Source organism: Hemibagrus wyckioides, linkage group LG21 (genome assembly GCF_019097595.1).
Source record: "Hemibagrus wyckioides isolate EC202008001 linkage group LG21, SWU_Hwy_1.0, whole genome shotgun sequence".
Taxonomy (NCBI): domain Eukaryota; kingdom Metazoa; phylum Chordata; class Actinopteri; order Siluriformes; family Bagridae; genus Hemibagrus; species Hemibagrus wyckioides.
In genome coordinates, this window is record NC_080730.1 from 2,269,297 (window position 1) to 2,288,877 (window position 19,581).

General features: G+C 42.6%; 2 protein-coding genes across 4 annotated transcripts; one reads left to right on the forward strand and one right to left on the reverse strand.

The window, feature by feature from the left end:
- The first annotated feature begins 4,114 nt into the window (after positions 1-4,114).
- On the forward strand, positions 4,115-7,202 carry si:ch211-222l21.1 (prothymosin alpha). Of its 2 annotated transcripts, none has more exons than XM_058373519.1 (5): positions 4,115-4,285; positions 5,454-5,546; positions 5,926-5,980; positions 6,065-6,147; positions 6,274-7,202. In XM_058373519.1, exons 1-5 carry the CDS (start codon positions 4,235-4,237, stop codon positions 6,349-6,351), a joined length of 360 nt encoding a protein of 119 aa, XP_058229502.1. In that variant the 5' UTR covers positions 4,115-4,234; the 3' UTR covers positions 6,352-7,202. The 2 variants fall into 2 exon arrangements, with proteins under 2 accessions (XP_058229502.1, XP_058229501.1); XM_058373518.1 differs by having other exon boundaries at positions 4,116-4,285; positions 6,062-6,147.
- Positions 6,602-19,055, reverse strand: slc45a1 (solute carrier family 45 member 1). 2 transcript variants are annotated; one of them, XM_058373517.1, is made up of 10 exons: positions 18,895-19,055; positions 16,896-17,342; positions 16,537-16,629; positions 15,606-15,821; positions 14,208-15,109; positions 13,279-13,432; positions 13,030-13,206; positions 12,744-12,949; positions 10,842-11,067; positions 6,602-7,674 (listed from the first exon to the last, which is right to left on the reverse strand). In XM_058373517.1, exons 2-10 carry the CDS (start codon positions 17,320-17,322, stop codon positions 7,646-7,648), a joined length of 2,430 nt encoding a protein of 809 aa, XP_058229500.1. In that variant the 5' UTR covers positions 17,323-17,342; positions 18,895-19,055; the 3' UTR covers positions 6,602-7,645. The 2 variants fall into 2 exon arrangements, with proteins under 2 accessions (XP_058229500.1, XP_058229499.1); XM_058373516.1 differs by having other exon boundaries at positions 6,602-11,067.
- Between the last annotated feature and the right edge of the window lie 526 nt (positions 19,056-19,581).

The window sequence follows — 19,581 nt, forward strand, 5'->3', positions numbered from 1 at the left end:
TTCTTTTGTTTTCCACAATAATAGCGATCATGACAAGGTTAGACAGGATTAGGAACGAGGACATCAGAGTGATGGCTCATGTTGGACGTTTGGGGGACAAAGTTAGGAGACCAGATTTAGATGGTTTGGATATGTTCAGAGGAGGGAGAGTGAGTATATTGGTAGGAGAATGTTGGACATGGAGCTGCCAGGCAGGAGGCAAAGAGGAAGGCCAAAGAGGAGGTATATGGATGGAATAAATGAGGATATGAAGCTAGTGGAGAGAGATGATTCGCTGTGGCCATACCTGAAGGGAAAAGCTGAAAGAAGAAGAATAGCAATCGCTTTCCCTCCAAAATCTCGACCTCTGACATTAGAACCAGCTCCTTCCCCCCGTCGCTCTCCATGTCTAACATTACAGGAGTCGTGTTTCAGCTCGGAGTTTTGTCTCCAGATTCGGCTGAAGCGCTAATTACATTCCTTAAGCTACACAAACCTGTTTCAACAAAGTTAGCAAAGATATAATTAGCCCATGGTTTTCAGAAACAGAAGCATTTTCAACATTAAAAACAGAAAAACAAATATATGATAGATACACGTCATCTTCTATATTTATTTGCTGTTCGCAGACACAAGGGGATACGAGCCAGTCTCCTTTAATTACACCTAATCTAGACATCATTGTGGATGGATGGATTTGCTTGCAGGCGTTATTTAACCACATCAGAGCTAGCCAGTGTCACTGGAGCTGTTTAGATGAAAAGTGTTAAGTCTTAAACCCTGTAAAATCTCTTCATATCTCTTCATACGGCTCGGACTAGGAAAGGAATCATTGACTAATAACATCACCTGTAGTTTGATTACTGATTATGATCCTGATAGGTCACAAAGGTAAATGTTTATCATGATCATTTAGTCACAGGTTAAATTTAACATGCAGGGTTTAATCCTATGTCAATAGATGAGTATATTGCAGATTTATTTTAAAGACAATGACAATAAAATCTCAAATCCCTTGAATCCTTCATCTTATACGACTTACACTAAACTCCTCCCTCTTGCTCGCTCTCTCTCAAAAAAAAAAAGCACCGGAGAGCAGCAGGCAATTTTTGGACGAGATCCAGTATCCATGGAAACTAATCGAGCTCGTAGGCAGGCTGTGGGTATACAGAAGGGGGAATATGCACTACAGGAAATGACCTAACAAAACCTCCCTTCTCCCATTGCTCCCATTTTCCAGTGGCACAGCATGAGTAATGTTTGGACCTGAGCGCCGATTTTTTTTTTTTCTTCTTCTTCTTCTTCCCTAAACTTACTGTTGCTTGTCTGGATCTGTGCAGCAGACAGCCGTCTCGGTGTACCGGCTCTACACATGGACTTCATTTCCCAAATAAAAGAGCCTTTATATACAGCATGGAATGAGTTCCATTTCTTTTGTCTGAAGACAAACAGGACGCTTTATGTGATTATGTTCATTAATCTACTTAAAAAAAAGTCTTGAACGTTGTCATCTCCGCAACCAAGATCTGCATCCGAAGCACATGGTTTAGGGCTCCGTGGTTTTAGGTTTGGGATTACAACACATTTCAGTGCTTTCATCTCTGTGCGTAATTGCACCCGTCATCTGCCTGGCCATAATTATAACGTTCTCTTTGGAAAACTTGCGATCGTGGCCTTGGAAAGCTTCACATTGTGGGAAAAATGATTTCTGGACAATTCCTGTTGCAAGCATTGGTTCTGGTGAACAGTGGCACTCAAAGCCAAGTCAATGTTCATCATCATCTCATCCATTTACATGAAATACAGCTTTCCGAGACCAATACGAGACTTTACAGTAACCTCAGAGAAGCTTTAAGCCCTTGGCTTATTTTATTAGTTATGGATGTTATGTAAGGAACAAAACACTCCATGCTGTGCAGTTAGAGGAAGATGATCAACAACAGACTGGTGCTGATTATTTACAGGATTACACCCCCCCCCAAACCGCCCCCCCAAAAAAAAAATCATGTTCTGAACTCCATGCTTATTTTTTATCCATTAATAGTTACATTCAATGTAGGAACATCTACAAAGCAAGTTAGCAGGTATAAACCAGGCTGCCAATCCAGCATTAATTAATCAATCAAACACACACACACACACCAAGAAACCACAAAGTGTAATCTCCTCTCTCCTGGATGAAACTGGAGGCTCCTTCCTTAACTCTTAAATACATGTCTCCTTACAGAAAATCTCACCATATCAACAATTATGAAGGTCAAGTCCTTGGGAATGAGCTGTTGCTATAGAAACCAGGAGGTATTTGCCTTCTGAACAGTCAGAATCCATGTTGCTTTGGTATAAAGCACATAATTCAGTCGCTATAGTGGAACTAATAACAAAAAGATCAGCCTTTGCTTTTCTACTAATCAGGAAACGGATGAATCCAAGTCTGAACCTGGCGGTAGATTCTGATAGATCTGACCACGTAAATATTTTATGCTTTATCCTTAAAGTTTGATGTCCATGTCTAGATCTCAGTAACATCCACACTGACTGAGCATATTACCATGATTACCGTGACGACATACCATCTGTGACACATTAATTCTCTGATGAATCTGCATCGGTGGTGATCAGAAGCGATAACCCCACAGTCCTCGGTTTCACGGTTAGTAACAGTGTATGATTTAAGAAAAACCTCACTGTTAACACCATGATAATGGGATAATGCCAAACTCTTACTCCACAGTAATGCAGAGTAAAATGCTCAGTGTGCACAGTCTGTGAAGGGATAACCATGTCACAAATTTCACATGACACCAGGAAGAGACGGACGATGGAGTTCTGGTCCTGGAGCAACAGGTACGCTTCTTTTAACAGACTCGCAATCAGGGTGAACAATGAAGATTTCTCAATGAGTTTTAATATGAAAAGGGAGGAGATTTGTGTATGGGCTTCTGGAGGAGCGAGTGAGGGAAGAGTTAGCATGTCAAAGTGTTTCTCCTGACTGAGAACAAAACAACCACATGGAGTGTCTCGGTCCAAGGCACAATGGCCTTTACACACAACATGCTAATGAAACGGCGGCTATAAACAAAGACACAGCGGCTGTTTGGGCCCGTGTGTTTAGAGCGTAGAGTCGGGGGCGTACAGGGCCGCGACGTGGCCATGGTGGGATAAGAAAAGCTGATGAAAAATAATTGTTGAGCATATAAATATTCAATAGGTTAGTTTTACACTAATGTTACACCCACCTTAGTGATTTTTTTTAAAAAAGCAAGTGATGAATCTAGTGACTTTTTGAGCAGATGTTAGTGACTATCCTGCGTATGATAAGGCTCTCCAGCTCACATCACAGCTGATGGTTTTATAAAACGAGAGCTCGGGTTCACTCGACTAATCCCCAGAGTGTGAGCACTTCTTTGTTCTTCTCTTCTTGGCAATATTTACGATACTAAAAAACGATTGATTACATCTGTACACCATTTCCTTGTGTCTTTTTTTCCCCCTGACTGCTAACCTCCTTTGCTTCGTCTTGTCTGCGTCCTTGAGAGAAATTGTAGAATTACACTATGTATGACATTAACAGACGCTTCTTTGAACAATAATTTATTTTCCATTCCACAGCGCTCATGTTCTCATTCGAGTTTATTGCTTTTTCACAAGATCTTGTTTATTCATGTGGCCTGGTATGTGCAAATAATGATTATGAGGAAATCCTGAATATGCAAATGAGTTTATGTCGTCACTTTATGTCGACTTTCTCAGCACGCATGAGCTACTTTCCCCTAAATAAGAGTTGTCTAGCCTGATCAGGTATGATGTATACAACATTCCAGTAACACAAACTCCTGTATTCACTTTATTTGCCTGTTATCATTTGTATGAACACGTTTGGCGGGAGTCCATTTTGTAAAAGACCGGCTAAACGCCAGCATATAGTATTACACCAATAGGAACACCGACGGACAGGTTTTTTTTTAGTAGGAGGAGCTTGGAGGCGGACTTTAAAAAAATGAGCGGCGCTTGTCTGTCCAATAAGAGTGTCCGAAACGCAGCGCTGCAGTCTCCCGACCAATGAGAACTCGCAAGGCATTATCTGTCCAATCAGATTTTGCAGCGGTTTGCAGGGTCCTTTCAGTTCTCAGGTTGAAGCGGTTTTGATTCACTCTTCCTCCTCGCCTCTCACTGTGTTCTACCTCAGTCCTGAAACACGAGGATTTTTTTTTTTGTACAACACAACTATTTTTTTTAGTTCTTTTTCTCAGCAAAAATGGCCGATACCGCTGTAGATACTACCACCGCCACAGAGATTACCGCAAAGGTAAGTTTGGGAGGGATGAACGTTAAGCAAATGGTCAAAAACCGCAAGTTTCCAGTTAGGTGAACGGATTTGGTGTTAAATTCGGAAAAAAAAGCCCAAAGTGTGTTGAAAAACAATGAATTGTGTTGGTACAAAGCGAGTAGTTGATTTTTTTCCCCCCTCTGTCCCGAGGCGTTTGTGCGATAGGTATAGAAGCTAGCTTGCTAGTTAAACCGTTTCATCACTGGGTACCACAGAAAACCATCATTCCGTACTGTTAGCCTGCGAGCTAACGAGCACGAGAGGTAGTTAACTGACTAAGCTTTGTTTCGATGTATGTAGGCACTTATGACCCATCGACGTATACTCATTTAATCTTGTTTACTGCCTTGTTTTTGTGATAATTCGCGGTTTTCGGTTTTAGAAAGAACATCTCGTTTTGGCCTTAAATGGCCAGCAGCTTCAGTTTGAGGTGTGAGGTAAAAAAAAAAAAAAAAAACACCCACAACCGTCATAACGAATCTTTTTTTAAAATTCATTTTGAAAATTCGTCGCGAGCTTTAATATAAATGGGCGGGAAATTTGGTAAAGATTGGAGCGCGCGCGCTCTGCTTCGCTCGCTGAGCGCATTGTTCCTTATGGCCACGCGCTGCCTGCCCTTTGTCTGGGATTCGGGCACGCGCCGTTCAGAGCGCGAGAGCTAGATCACGCTCAGTCTGATTGGTTGAAACGTATTCGACGGCGATTCTGAACAATCGTGCGCTGTGATTTATTTAAAAAAATAAAATAAAATAAAAAATAGCCTTGCACTTTTATATTTACTTTTAAGAAAAAGGAACAAAAATCCTTTTGGGAATATGCTGATTATAGCGTGTTAAAATGGCTCGTGCGGTTTTAGTTTGTTCTGCTCAGCACCCTTTACCTGATTATTATTATTATTATTATTATTATTATTATGGGTTTTTTTGCGTAAGCGACTGTTAGCTCTGCGGTCATGACGCTGCTGCTCATCGTGGGCGGAAGAAGCAAATAAACTTCCACTCCGAACCTGGGTGAAATTAACACCAGAAAGCGGAATTGGAAAGGTGTCCGTGAAGTAAAAGAAGAAACCCAAATGTTTCTGCTGTAAAATCTTTCACTCTGTGATGTTTACGTGACGTTCTAAGCGCATGGGTCTGTGTTCTTACAGGATCTGAAGGAGAAGAAAGAAGTTGTGGAGGAGGCAAAGGAGGAGGAGAAGAAGGAGAACGGCAACGGAGAAGCACCTGCTAATGGCACAGCGGTATGTACAAGAGGGGGATTTCCCAGCAGGCCTTGTGAGGCTTTTGTCACTGTATTCGAGCTCATGGTGCAGGTGTTGGGCGACTCACAGCAGGCCCACCCTCTGCCCTGCTGCTGTGCAGGTTGTGCTCTTTGTTTGGGTTTGTGAACTTTCACAGATGTAACAGTCAGAGAAGACATTAGTGTTGGCTGCGTGCCTGTTTATCAGAGCGGCATGAAGTCTCAGAGTCTGTGGAATGTTATTAGTGGACCTCCTACAGCACAGTAACTCATGTACTTGATAAGTGACTCAGAGTGAAATGTGTCCAAAAAACCCCTTGTGTCTTTTGTTAATTTAAAAAAAAAATACTTTACAAATAACAACAAAACTCCCCTGGCAGACTAACGGTGCGTCTCATGAAGAAACCGACAAAGAGGACAAAGCAGCCGAAGAGCGTAAGTCATGACCACTCCACGAGTCAGTAGTATGTTGTGTCGTCGTCGTTCGGTAATTAAAGTGAAAATTGTGTTGTGAAGCAGCTGCAGAGGGGGAGGGTGAGGAGGAGAAGGCTGCTGAAGAGGAAGCAGATGGGGAGGCAGTGAAACGTCCCGCGGAGGAGGAGGTGGGTTTTATTTAAAAAGATGTTTTTTTTAAAAAAAAAAGAAAGAAAGAAGAGAAAACAGCAGACCAAGCAGCATCATGACCAGTGTTGGCATCCATTGTCTTACTAAATCTTTTGTGCCTTTAGGAGTCGGTCGAAACAAAGAAACAGAAGACTGAGGAGAACGGCGAATCCACAGAAGCCGAGGCCGAAGCAACGGCCTAAGGCTTTTCCTCTGCGGTTCTGTTTGGTCAATCTGACAGTAGAGTTTGTGCTTCTGTGTATATTTAATTCTGTTATCGCCCCGCCCATCTGAGATATTCGATTACACTTAAGTCTAACATCATGACCCCCCTTTTCTCTTTTTGTATGATGTTATTTATTGGTGTAGGAACAACGCGTTAGGGTCCTGTTATATAAAATCTACGAGAATTTTTTTATGCACACGTTCAATGTGCAAGCACATATTCTATTGTGGTAACACCCCCCCCCCTCCATTTTTTTTGACCAGCAGATACGCACCCGTAAAAACCTTAAAAGTCGCCGGATAGCACGTACCCTCTTTTTTCCCCTTCATGTTCTGATGTTTATATGGGTGATCATATAATTCAGATTCACTTAAGACCAAAGATAAAAGTTTTAAGCAGGGGCTAATGGACAACATTTTAATCCTGGTTGTTTTCTGCTGCTAGTAGTTAATCCCTTGCTTTTGGCTTATCTGTTAACAGAACAGATGGCGTCCATGAATGGGTCTCCTTACTGAGTGAGAGTTAAGAAGAAAAGATAACCTTGTCCTTTCCTGGCTAGCTTATGTTAATTAACCCCTCTTAAACCTTAAGGTTTTTGGTCTTTTGTTTCATATGCATTCCAGAAGGTTTGTACCTTTTCCACGTCCTTATGTACAGTTTGGGTTTTTTTAATCGCCTTTTTTCCTTTTGTTTTTTATTTGGGTATGGGCAGTGCAGGATGGGATACGGTCAACATGCTGGCACTGGTTTTGTGTTTTGGTTGCTTTTGACCACTGCTTTGTATATTCTGGTTCAGGCGTATAAATAAAATCACTCGTCTTTTTAAAACCCATGTGTTCCTGTTTCTTTCTACAGTGTGCGTTTGAATGTTTTTTGTTTTTTTTTGGAGCATGATTATATAAACTGGGGAAAAAACTAGAGACAATGTTAAGTTTTATTTACATGTTCAGCTTGTTTTGTGTTTCTCTTCTTTTTTTTCTTGCCCAAAGCTGCTGAGCTCTGGACATTAAAAATTGCAGGACAGTTCGACATTTTGTTACTTGCTTTGAAAAAGCTGTAAGTCTGCCTCCTAGTGGTGTGTGAAGGCATTGTACTTTTTTCTTTTCTTCCCCCCCCCTCCCCCCTCAGTCTCATGTTGAGTCCACTTTACTTCCTAATGTGTCTTCCTGATCTGTTGCCTGGTGGCCAAGTCTAGGGGGGAAAAAAGTCGATTTGGCTGGTTCTTCTTTCCTGTAGTGGGTACTTCTCCGTTACAGCTGAGCTGTAGTCTCTCACACTCCAGTCTCAACATCCGCTCTGCCTGATAATGACAAGAACCACCGTCATCATTACAGCCATCATCATGGCAGCAGGCGGAAGAGTGTTTTATTTTAAAAAGAAAGAAGAAAAAAGAGCGTAGGGTAGCGTGACATGTTTGTGACCATCCCAGAATGCTCTGAGGATGATATTTTTTAAAAAAAAGATTTCAACAAGTGCATGCAGTCAACTCAAACACTGCTGAGGAAATCAGAAGCACATGTTCGCCATATATCCCCGCTTTATGATTCGGAATCTTTGCATCCATCTGCGTGAAGTGTCGCGTCTCAAACATGCATTTGGACTAGGGTGTGTTTTTTTTTGTTTGTTTTTTTTTTTTTTTTTTTTTTTTGCTTATTAAATACATAATGCTAGTGTATGCAAGCTAAGACATTCTGTAGACACCTTCTCTGCTTTACTGTCTCACAGGCAGAAACAGGTCTGAAGGAACCCTACGTTCACCCAAGCAAGTGACAGGCGAAAGTTTGTTTTTCTGTGGACGAATTAAGATTTAAAGAAATAGAAACAGCTTCCTCGGACCAGAACTTTGGCACACGTGGTCTTTTCTTCAGTTCCCCACTTTACAGTTTGACACACAAAGATGGTTTCATCTTATCCTACTGTATACAATCTCTGACTAAATGTGAATGCAGACATTACGAATTAAATCTAAAGTTCGTTCCTCTGGTGCGTGTACATAGCTAGTGAACTGAAAATGAAAGCTACCTGCTAGCATGAACGTAGGGTGAGGCGTCAGTGCCGATTCCCATGCACATACACACCTGACCTCTGCGGTCAGTTCACCGATACTGAGCGTATCGCTGCATCTGGATATGTGAGAGTGGTGTCTGTTTTATCGTCCATTTTTATTAAACATCTTTTAGGTTTCGAATGTTTCTTGCAGTCAAAAAAGAGAAGGGAAAAAAAAAAGCCCATACTCGGACGCTCTCACATATCTCGGACATTCGTGATGTTTCAGCTGAACTCAACTGTTAGGCTCGTGAGATCTGTGGTACATGTGGGCTTCATGTTTTTATACCATGAGACTGTAGTAAGAATGTTTACATGTGCAAAGTAATCTGATGCTGAACAAAAAATATCGTATTTTTACTGTAACTCCGAATGTATAGGTTTAATAAGCAGATTTTTAAAGGCACCTTAGGAAAAGGCTTTAAATTTCTCACCTGATGTGTCAAAGTAATGCGCTCATGGGAAAACGTGTGATTTACTGACAACTTCTACAAAGAATTATCTCATTCATATAAGCCAAAAAAAAAAACGTTTGTCTTAATGAATGCACACCTAAGGCTGTTTTTACAACTTCCTAAAAATGGTTTAATAACCACCATGAAGGTGACTTTAATACATCTAAGGAGCATCTACTGTATCAGGTTACTTATTGATGATTTAAGATAATGTCTCAAAGCGATGAGGATATCGCCACCGGAGAGATGTTTATACACTATACTGCCAAAAGTTTTGGGACGTTCTTTGCAGCTACAACAGCTTCAACTCTTCTGGGAAGGATTTCCACAAGGTTTAGGAGTGTGTTTATGGGAATGTTTGACCATTCTTCTGGAAGCGCATTTGTGAATTCAGGTACTGATGTTGTGTCAGGACTCTGTGCAGGGTAGTCAGGTTCCTCCACACCTCACAACTCACTCATCCATGTCTTTATGGACCTTGCTTTGGTCACTGGTGTGCAGTCATGTTGGAACAGGAAGGGGTCATCCCCAAACTGTTCCCACAAAGCATGAAATTGTCCAAAATGTCTTGGTATGAAGCTGAAGCATTAAGAGTTCCTTTCACTGGAACTAAGGGGCCGAGTCCAACCCCTGAAAAACATCACCACACCATAATCCTCCCTCCACCAGACTTTACACTTGGCACAATGCAGTCAGGCAAGTACAGAGTCCAGTGGTGGCAGGCTTTACATCACTGCATCCGACACTTTGCATTGCACTTGGTGATGTAAGGCTGCTCAGCCATGAAAACCCATACCATGAAGCTCTCTACACAGTGTTCTTTAGCTAATCTGAAGGCCACACAAAGTTTGGAGGTCTGTAGCTACTGACTCTGCAGAAAGTTGGTGATTTCTGTGCACTGTGTACTGTGTGCTTTGATTTTACATGGCCAACCACTTGTCTCTGAGTTTCTGTTGTTCCCAGTTGCTTCCACTTTGTTATAATAGCACTAACAGTTGACCGTGGAATATTTAGTAGTGAAGAAATTTCACGGATGGACTTATTGCACAGGTGGAAACCTATCATGGTACCACGCTTGAATTCACTGAGCTCCTGAGAGTGACCCATTATTTCACAAATGTTTGTAGAAGCAGTCTGCATGCCTAGGTGCTGGATTTTATACACCTGTGGCCATGGAAGTGATTGGAACACCTGAATTCAATGATATGGAGGGCTGTCCCAAAACTTTTGGCAATATAGTGTAGCATCGAATCCAACAGCATTTTAATACAGACACTACTGCTACACTATGAAGCGATCACAGTTTAATTTTGTGTTTTTTGCAACGTTATCTCTGTTTATATTAAGGTTTAGTTTACGTTTTGAATTTCCAGGATTCTCTCTCACACACAAAACCGTAAATGTCAGATGGAACGCTGCTTTACAAGTGACTTAATTCACACACTTATTCTTTCTGAACCATCCATAACATGCCACAAAATTTTCACGTGATTTTATTTGCTCATTTCAATGGAGTCCAAAACTTCCTGCAGTGTATTTATTAAACATGGGCTGATTATGATTTTTGGCAGTTTTTATTTTTTCCACAAGTTGCACGTTGTGTGTTTGACCAATTACATGTTCAGAGATCAGATTAATGGTATATGTGTAAACATGTACCATTTATAATCTGAATATTGAAAAGAATCTAAAGCCCTAAATCAGATAATCAGATCAGATTATTCTTGTGCATGTAAACAGACTTTATGTAGTTTATGGAAAGGGAATCAAACATGCCTTGGGTAATAAAAAGTTTACAAAAAAAAAAAGTTTCTAGCATGATGTGAGACATGATGCCAGTGATTAATGCTGTCTAAAAATTCATGTGCATGTATATGTGTGTTTACAGGCCTCTATCAATGTGTGTGTGTGTTGTGAATTTATATGTGCACCAGTAGTGGTTGGCTCTCACTCTGTGAGCGCTCACCCTCCGGAGGTGGCAGCTGGTACACCACACACAGCGAGGAGTACAGGCAGCCCACAAAAGACATGAGGCTCGCAAAGTACATCACGCCCTGAGCCCCGCCCACCAGCGAGGTCAGAGGTCCCATCGCCACAGAGACCAGGATCTGGGCCAAGAAGTACTGGCAGCTGAGAAGAGAGATGTCCACACCCATGCCTCTCCTGGTGCCGTCCTCTGTGGAGCCGCAGAACTACGACAGAGTACACACACACGCACACGGGTAACTGGTACGGATTACACTTGAGTTAATGCTCAATAAGGTCCACAGCTCTGTAGACATTTAAACTGATACACTGATCAGCCATAACATTATGACCACTGGCCTAATATAGAGTTGGTCCCCCTTTTTCTGCTAAAACAGCCCTGACCCGTCCTGCACTGTGTATTCTGACCCCTTTCTATCAGAACCAGCATTAAGTTCTTTAGCAATTTGAGCAACAGTAGCTCGTCTGTTGCATCGGATCACACGGGCCAGCCTTCGCTCCCCACATGCATCAACGAGCCTTGACCGCCCATGACCCTGTCGCCGGTTCACCACTGTTTCTTCCTTGGACCACTTTTGATAGATACTGACCACTGCAGACCGGGAACACCCCACAAGAGCTGCAGTTTAGGAGATGCTCTGATCCAGTGGCCATCACAATTTGGCCCTTCGTCAAACTCAAAGCTCAAATCCTTACGCTTGTCCATTTTTCCTGCTTCTAACATCAACTTTGAGGACAAAATGTTCACTTGCTGCCTAATATATCCCCCCCACTAACAGGTGCCATGATGAGGAGATACTCAGTCTTATTCACTTCACCTGTAAGTGGTCATAATGTGATGGCTGATCTGTTTATGTAGTAACAGTGTGTCATGAAATCTGTCCTGTTTACACCTTGTTTGCTAAATGTTTTCCTAAATCTAGAAATAACTAAATAAAACACACTCAGCCTTGACAGCGCTCCCACTCAGGAAGTGGAGTCGCCCGAGATAAAAGAGGAAAAGCGGGTATTAGTTTGCAGGGCGAGGCTCATTAGAGATAAATGCATCCTAAGTGCCATGAAAATGGACTGCTGCATTTTTAATATCTTTCATTTCTCGCGCTCATGTCTGGACCGTCATCTGTGCTCAGAGTCACAGTGAATAAGGAGAGTGTTGATCTGTTTAATGCAGCGCTGATCATGAATCAGATTTGTATGGCAAAAGTTTATGCATCCCTGATCATCACATCCCATTCCAGATGTTTAACTTCCTTACTGTTAATCATCTCCACTCTTCTCTTCTCTGAAGGCTTTAGACTAGATGTTGGATCGTGTCTGTGGGGATTAGTGATCATTCAGCTACAAGAGCATTTGTGAGATCAGACTCTGATGTTGAGATGTTGAGGAGACTCCAGTTCCAGTTCATCCCAATGGTGTTCAGTCAGAGTCAGTGCTCTCTGTTCAGGACACTCCAGTTGTTCCAGTCCCATCTTCACCTCCACACCATGTCTTCATGGAGCTGCACAGGAGCATCATCATGCTGGAACAGTGTTAGTTCCAGTGAAGTAAATTTGGAATGCTACAGAATACGAAGACTGTGTGCTTCCAGCTTTGTGGTAACGGTTTGAAGAAGTACTACATATGGGTGCGATGGTCAAGGGGTGCACATACTTTTGGCCATATAGTGAGGGATGTGATAGCTTGGTAAAGGTGTTGGATTGCTGATCGGAAGGTTGTGAATCCCAGGTCCACCAAGCTGTCACTGCTGGGCCCCTGAGCAAGGCCCTTAACCCTCAAATGCTCAGTTGTATAAAATGTAAGTCGCTCTGGATAAGGGCATCTACCAAACACCAGAAATGTAAATGTATAGTGTAAGACTCAGTGTGCTGTGTTCTCTTCTTACCTGCGGACTCTGGTAATATTCACAGAGTAGTGAATAAGGCAGTGTGCAGAGCGAAGAGAACAGGACACCATAGGTGACACAGAGAGACAACACCACGTAGAGGTTGGTGGAGAGCGTGGCCAGACCCGTGCCCAAGCCGAACGCCAGGTAGGCAAAGAAATACAGAGAGCGCAGAGAGAAGCGTTCCTCCAGCTTCTCCAGAATGGCTGAGGGAAAGCACAAACGTTTCCATATCAACATGAAGAAAATTCACTGTGTTAGTTCTCTCGTGATTCTGAGTACTGACCTGAGTAAAAAGCAGCACTAAATGCGTAGATGCACATGCCCCAGCAGCCCATGCTGACCCCGGCATTGTACCGCTGATAGGCCTCAGACTTATTCGGCGCCTTGGGGTCGCCCCCAAACACCACCTCGCCCATGAAATCCGTGTAGAAAAGCAGCATGCCTTCGAAGGACAGCCATCCTGAAGAACATGCAGAGCGATATTTCTCACTGAGTCCTCGCTGAATCCTGGCTAAAAGTGTGCTTCACTTACCCAGGAAGTGGTTGGTGCACAGGCTGCGAAGCGACGGCGGCATCCTGTAGATGGCAATGCAGAGCAGCTTCAGAGACATCTGAGTGTCTGGAACCTCTGTGTTGTCACTGAGCTTACTGTCATACTGCACACCGTTTAGGAGGATGTTAGCAACCTGGAGAGGAAAAGCGTGTTAATAACACAAAACTACAAAAATCCTCATTGCAATTCATTAATACCGAGTTTTACTACAGTATATTTAAGCAAAGAATATGAAAAGATGCAGCGCAAACATTATGAAGTGTTTTCACTTCCACATGCAGTCAGATCGGTCAGTTTTAGGACGAATTTACAGTTCTATTTTTTCTTATATATAAAGAACTACATCACACTCTTTACCCATTTATAGTATAAACAGTTGTTTGCTCTCTTTTATTCTCTCTCTCTTGGAACTAAAACAATGTTCTTCAAGCATGAAGGAAGCTCTTGAAGAGGAAGGGAAATTATTTTCAGTTTGGGAGGTATAAACAAAACCCAGAGAAACCATAAAGCCTCAAATTAGAAAAGCAGAAAATATAAAGTTAAGGCTTTCACTCTGACCGATACAAAGTGCTAACACTGGACAAGCTTTCCACAAAAGTTAAATAAAATGTCTCCTTATATAAATTTTAATCTATTAGGCCACTATTCTAAGCCCCTGTGTGATTTGTTACTAGAGAAATGATAACGAAGGCAGCCTAAATGGGACGAATTGGATTTTAATAATGTATAAATGTCTTGGTTGCTGTTATATCCATGTATTTGTGGATAAACCATGCATGAGATGACCAGGTGTAAAGAGTTTCCTGAGAGCCGACGATACGTTTCTGCAGCAAATCTCTTTAACATGAGCACAAAGAGATTTACCTGGTCATCATCATTCTGTCAATAAAAGTGAGCTAAAGCCTCACCTGTTGGCTGAAGGTGACAGTGCGTCTGCGCCCGTTCTCTAGGCCGTTGCTGGGGACGATCAGGGTGTCGTCCATTAAGGCCAGGCTCTGAGGGCGTTTCAGGATCCCTGAGGTGCTGCTTCCCAGTTTTAATCCGCCACCTTCCTGAGGCACCTCACTGAGCTCAGATGCTTCATTCAGCTCCAAACATTCAATGGCTTGAACTTCATCAATAGCCTCTAATCTTTCTGCTTCCTGCAGATCTCCGTTCGGTTGAGATAATTCCCTTTCCTGAGAGTTGGCAGCTGGAGACGGTTCCTCTACCAGCTGAGACACCTGAGCAGGAGGAGTTTCTCCCATAGGAAGGCATGGAGTTATGGTCTCTGGCTTCAACGGTTGGGGCATGTTCTGTCCAGTGTAGCAGTCAATCAGCACGCTATCTATGTATGATGTTCCCAAGGATGACGCAAACTCATTGATGTCCGTCAGCGTGTTGTCCCGGCTGATAAAGCTGCCATATTTGGGGGTCAGAGGGCTGAGAGGGGAGATGGGGCTGGTGAGACCTGCACAGAGCCTCGCATTGGCACTACACGAGTGTCCCATACAATCCGGGTACCTACGGCCAGAAAACTGGTAGCCGTAGAGACCTTCCTCCTCTTCTTCCTCCTCCTGTAGGGCTCCAGCTGGTGGAGGAGGAGAAGGTGGCAGAGGTAAAACAGGACTCTTTAAATGTTTCGAGCTCCTTTTTTGAGACGGGAGAAGAGGACGCTCTGGGATGCTAGTAAGCGTCAGAGCTGTAGTGACTACAAGGGTTATGCTGGTGAACAGGTAGATGACCCGAAGCTGACCTCCCATTGACTTGCCAAACTCAGTGTGGTCCCAGTTCACCCCGCCCACGATGTAGCCGAATCCACCGCCCAAACCTGTGCAGAGCAAACAAATGAATGATTTTTACAGTAATGAAGGAGCGCTTTGAGTCCTCTGATGCTGGAGGTGTGAACTTCATATGCAACAAAAAGCCTTACGCTTTACCCCGACTAACCCCGAGTCGCTACACATTCACAATGTTAACACTACACATTCATAATGGGGTGGCATTAGCAGTAAAGGTGAGGAGATCTGTTCTGGGCATAATGTAAACAGAAGCCTGGATCAGGGAAAAAAATATGGCAGATCTGTACTATGGGTAATGTTGTAGAGGTATCTTTGTAAGAATGATATGCTTTTAAATCACTTTTAAACACCTTTAATAATTAATGTGGAACACTATGAAAAGAACAGTGACCATTTATATATTACAGTTTTATTTGAACTGTGAACACAGTTTCAGGAAAATAAAGATAGTAATTAATCCCACCCTATCATCTTCCCAATGTATTATCCAAATTCCAATTCTGTAATCTGCTCATAAACGCTGACCTGCCAGGAGCGCGTGGATGTTGAGGCCTCTGTCCTGGTCCTCTGGACTGCATACATCCATCATGTAGGCATGGCTGGGATTATCCGCCGAGTCAGCACTGAAGTCCATCAGAACCACTCCGCACACGGTCAGCACGATGCCCCACTTGTGAGTGTCTGCCAGCGTGGATCCGATGTCCCGTCCGTTTAGGACCAGCGTTAGACCGAGCAGAGCGCCTGGCCACACAGAGAGAGCGGGTTCTTCAGTCGGAATCAATTAAACTGGCAGACGGAGGGCAGGTCGGAGAGCTTAAAAGCATATTGACTGTATTTTGTGAACGGCATTATTCAGTTGTTCTCTACACACTCTAGAAAGATGCCTCCGTCCTGCACATCCCTGTTCTAACACTAAAGTATGCAGGACATCAGGTTCTCCACCACCAGGAACCTGAGCACTAAAACTAGGAGATGGAGACTATCAATAGTGTAGCTGCCAGATTTAGATCAAGGGAAGCTTTTGAGTGAGGCTTGGGTTATGAAGTTTTATCATCACAAGTTTATTTTCCTACTACCGACCATTCCAAATTCATCTCATACTACAAGAAATTACAACATAGAATCTATATCCTAAGTATATTCATTTATACTTGTATTTAGTATCATGGAACTTTTAGTGTGTGAAATCAGAGATGTTTTATACACTAATTTATCTGACCTGACATACTGAATTTTTAAAAAATACAAATATTTGACTAGTGCTCAAAACTGAAGACTGGACATCCTGTTCTCTTTCCATATCGTTCACGTTCTGTCTTTTTTCTTCATCTCACATCTCGCCCACCCAGGCTGAGTCACGTGACATGGATACGATCCACTAATACACAGCTTTAGATACAATCTACAGAGGCACATGATGACTCAGTATATTTTTTGGTGATATCACACAGCTCACCGATGGCCAGGGCGAGGATAAAAGGCCTCCGACGGCCAAAGCGTGACGTACACCGGTCACTCCAAGCTCCGAGTATCGGCTGAAGGAGGAATCCTGATGTTGCGAAAAAAAAGATAAGATAAGATGTGATGTAATGATGGAGGAGGTGTAATGTTCTATTCTACTGACCCTGACCACATCGTTTTCTTATACTGATCCGAGTGCCAGTATACATGATTTAAAAAAAACCCTCATTTTTAAGTTGAATTGATAACTGAGCATATAACTCTTTATTGATTTATATTGAAATATTATTCTATTATAATTTAATTTGAAGTACCTAGAGTAGTAAATAGAGTAGCCATACACTCCTGAGGTACCTAATATAGGGCTGATGAACCAGACGAGGCTGTAGAACTGATCAGGCAGACCCATCTGAAGCAGCAAGGGCGTGACGTAGGCTGTCTCCATGGCGTAGCTGAACTCGATGCCGAACAGGATGCAGCCATTGAAGAGGAGCTCGGGAAAAGTGCGACGTGGAGGCAGATCGCTGAGGTCCAGCTGCTCCAGAGGGCAAGGCGTGTTGGGCGGAGGGGGCGGAGACGGGCGGATGAGCTTCCGCCGCTTCGGGTGCCTCTGGAAGCTGTTGGCGCGGTGGCTGAGGTGACGTGTGGTGGACATTGGGAAGCTGCATGTTTTGGGAAGGGTTGGCCTCCACGTGTCACCTTGGGCCATCCCCAAGCCATCTCGCCCCGGGCTGGCTAAGAGGGGGTCGCTGGGCGTGCCCATTCCAGGGGAGGACATCATGATCTGGACTTCTGCACACACTATCACAAAATGTTCATTCACACACATTTTTATTTTGCTTCATGATTATTAATCACAGTTATTCAGCCAGCTCCTTGTTATTTTTATTTTTAATAAACAGAAAATCCCTGGTTCTTTCACATATTGCCCTTAATAGGTCGAAATACCAGTATGCTGTTAAATTCTGGACTCTGATTGGTCATTTTCTATAAGGTGTCTTTATTTGTCACATAGATTTTCACTGTGCAGTAATGTATTTCTTCACATATCCCATCCTTGGGAGTTGGGGTCAGAGTGGAGGGTCAGCCATGATGCAGCACCCCTGAAGCAGGGTGGGTTGGGGACCTTGTTCAAGGGCCCAAAAGGTGTCAGCTTGGTCAGTGCCCCAATCTTCTGGTCAACGACCCAGAGCCTTAACCACTTGAGCTACCACTACCCCATAACAGTAGCTCTGAAAGCTGCACATCACATTAAGTGTAACCATAAACAGAAAAAAGCACATGCCATTCTTTAATGAATAAATATGTTTAATTGCTGGTGTATAAAAGAAATAAAAATCTTTTGGACATGCTGTGAAACGAATATAACACTTAACGGATCAATATAAATCATCACCTGAAGAAAAGTCATATTTCTGACATCTCAGAAGGCCATGGTTATATTATTATTATTATTATTATTATTATTATTATTATTATTATCAAACATAAATTTCGTTAATGGCTAAATGTTAGTAGCTAAACTGGCTGCTAGCTAGCATGTTAATATTACCCTGATGTTGACTAACACTGATGTTGATAAATAATGTTTTGATAAATGACAGACAGATTAAATAAACATTTAGTGCAATTCCTACAGGATAAATGGGAAGTTATTTTGGTTTGAGATCGCGATATATCAAATAACCGATTATTGGGACCTGACATGCCTATTGTGCACTTTTTCACCGCGTGCACTGACGGTGACATTGAGCTGAACAAGCAGTAAAATTAGCAGATGTGCAGAAAGACTTCACCAAAAATAATGAAGCAGAGTGAAACTGGGCAAAATAGCGTTTTTTAAAATACGAGGCACAGAGAAGTCACCAAAGAAAAATGATATAAATAAATAAATAAGTAGAGAAAAAAGGAAGCTGGTGAGGAGATCCTTGGACTCGGGAGCGCGCATCACTGCATCCAATGCGCAGCCTGAGCGGGGTGCGCGCACTGCACGTGCTTACTCTCTCCTTCACACAAAAACGCATGAAACTCTCACTCACAAGTCGTTTTTCTTTCATTTTCACTGCCACCAGACTCAAAATGACATTGATTTGTGTTTATATTTATTTATATATATTTTTTCACGTGTTATTGACCTATATAAGAGCATCCAGGTTATCACACCACACCGATAACTGAAACGTTTTGCGGTAATGTAGAGTTTCTGAAAAATCACTCTAAAGCAAAAATATCTGATCAGAATAACCCTGTATGATGAAGAAGACTTCTGTCTGAAGGTGATGGATAAACGTATAGGATGAAGTCCAGGTTTCACGACCACGATAAGGGAAGATAAAGCATTCAGAAGCGTTACCTTGTCAGGGTTTGTGTTCATTTCCTCAGCCGGACTGAGCGCGTTATCATGTTTAATTCCTCTGTGTCTTCTTCCTTTGTGTTATCTTTGGTGCAGGCATTGCTCGGCTCCTCTCTCTCTCTCTCTCTCTCTCTCACTGGTCCTCTCCTCATCTCCCCACCTCCGTTTCCCGGCTATCCCCGTCTGAGCCGTGACGTCACACACAAACCCCGCCCACTCGAAGTTGCCGCATCAGCACCAGGTTGTATTACTGTAAAGGCCACCTATCTCTTCATCTGCCCATCCTTATATCTCTCTATCTATGCATCACTTTTTGATCCTTTGATCGCAGGGTTCCAGAAGTTTATCTCAGGGATCATAGGGCACAATGGACAACCCTGGATGGCGTGACAGTCAATCTCAGGGCACACACACACACACACACACACACACACAAACATACTATGGATAATTTAAAGATGGTAATCAACCTATAACATATCTATCTATCTATCTATCTATCTATCTATCTATCTATCTATCTATCTATCTATCTATCTATCTATCTATCTATCTATCTATCAATCAATCTATCTATCTATCTATCTATCTATCTATCTATCTATCTATCTATCTATCTAGGGTTAGTCTATCTATCTATCTATCTATCTATCTATCTATCTATCTATCTATCTATCTATCTATCTA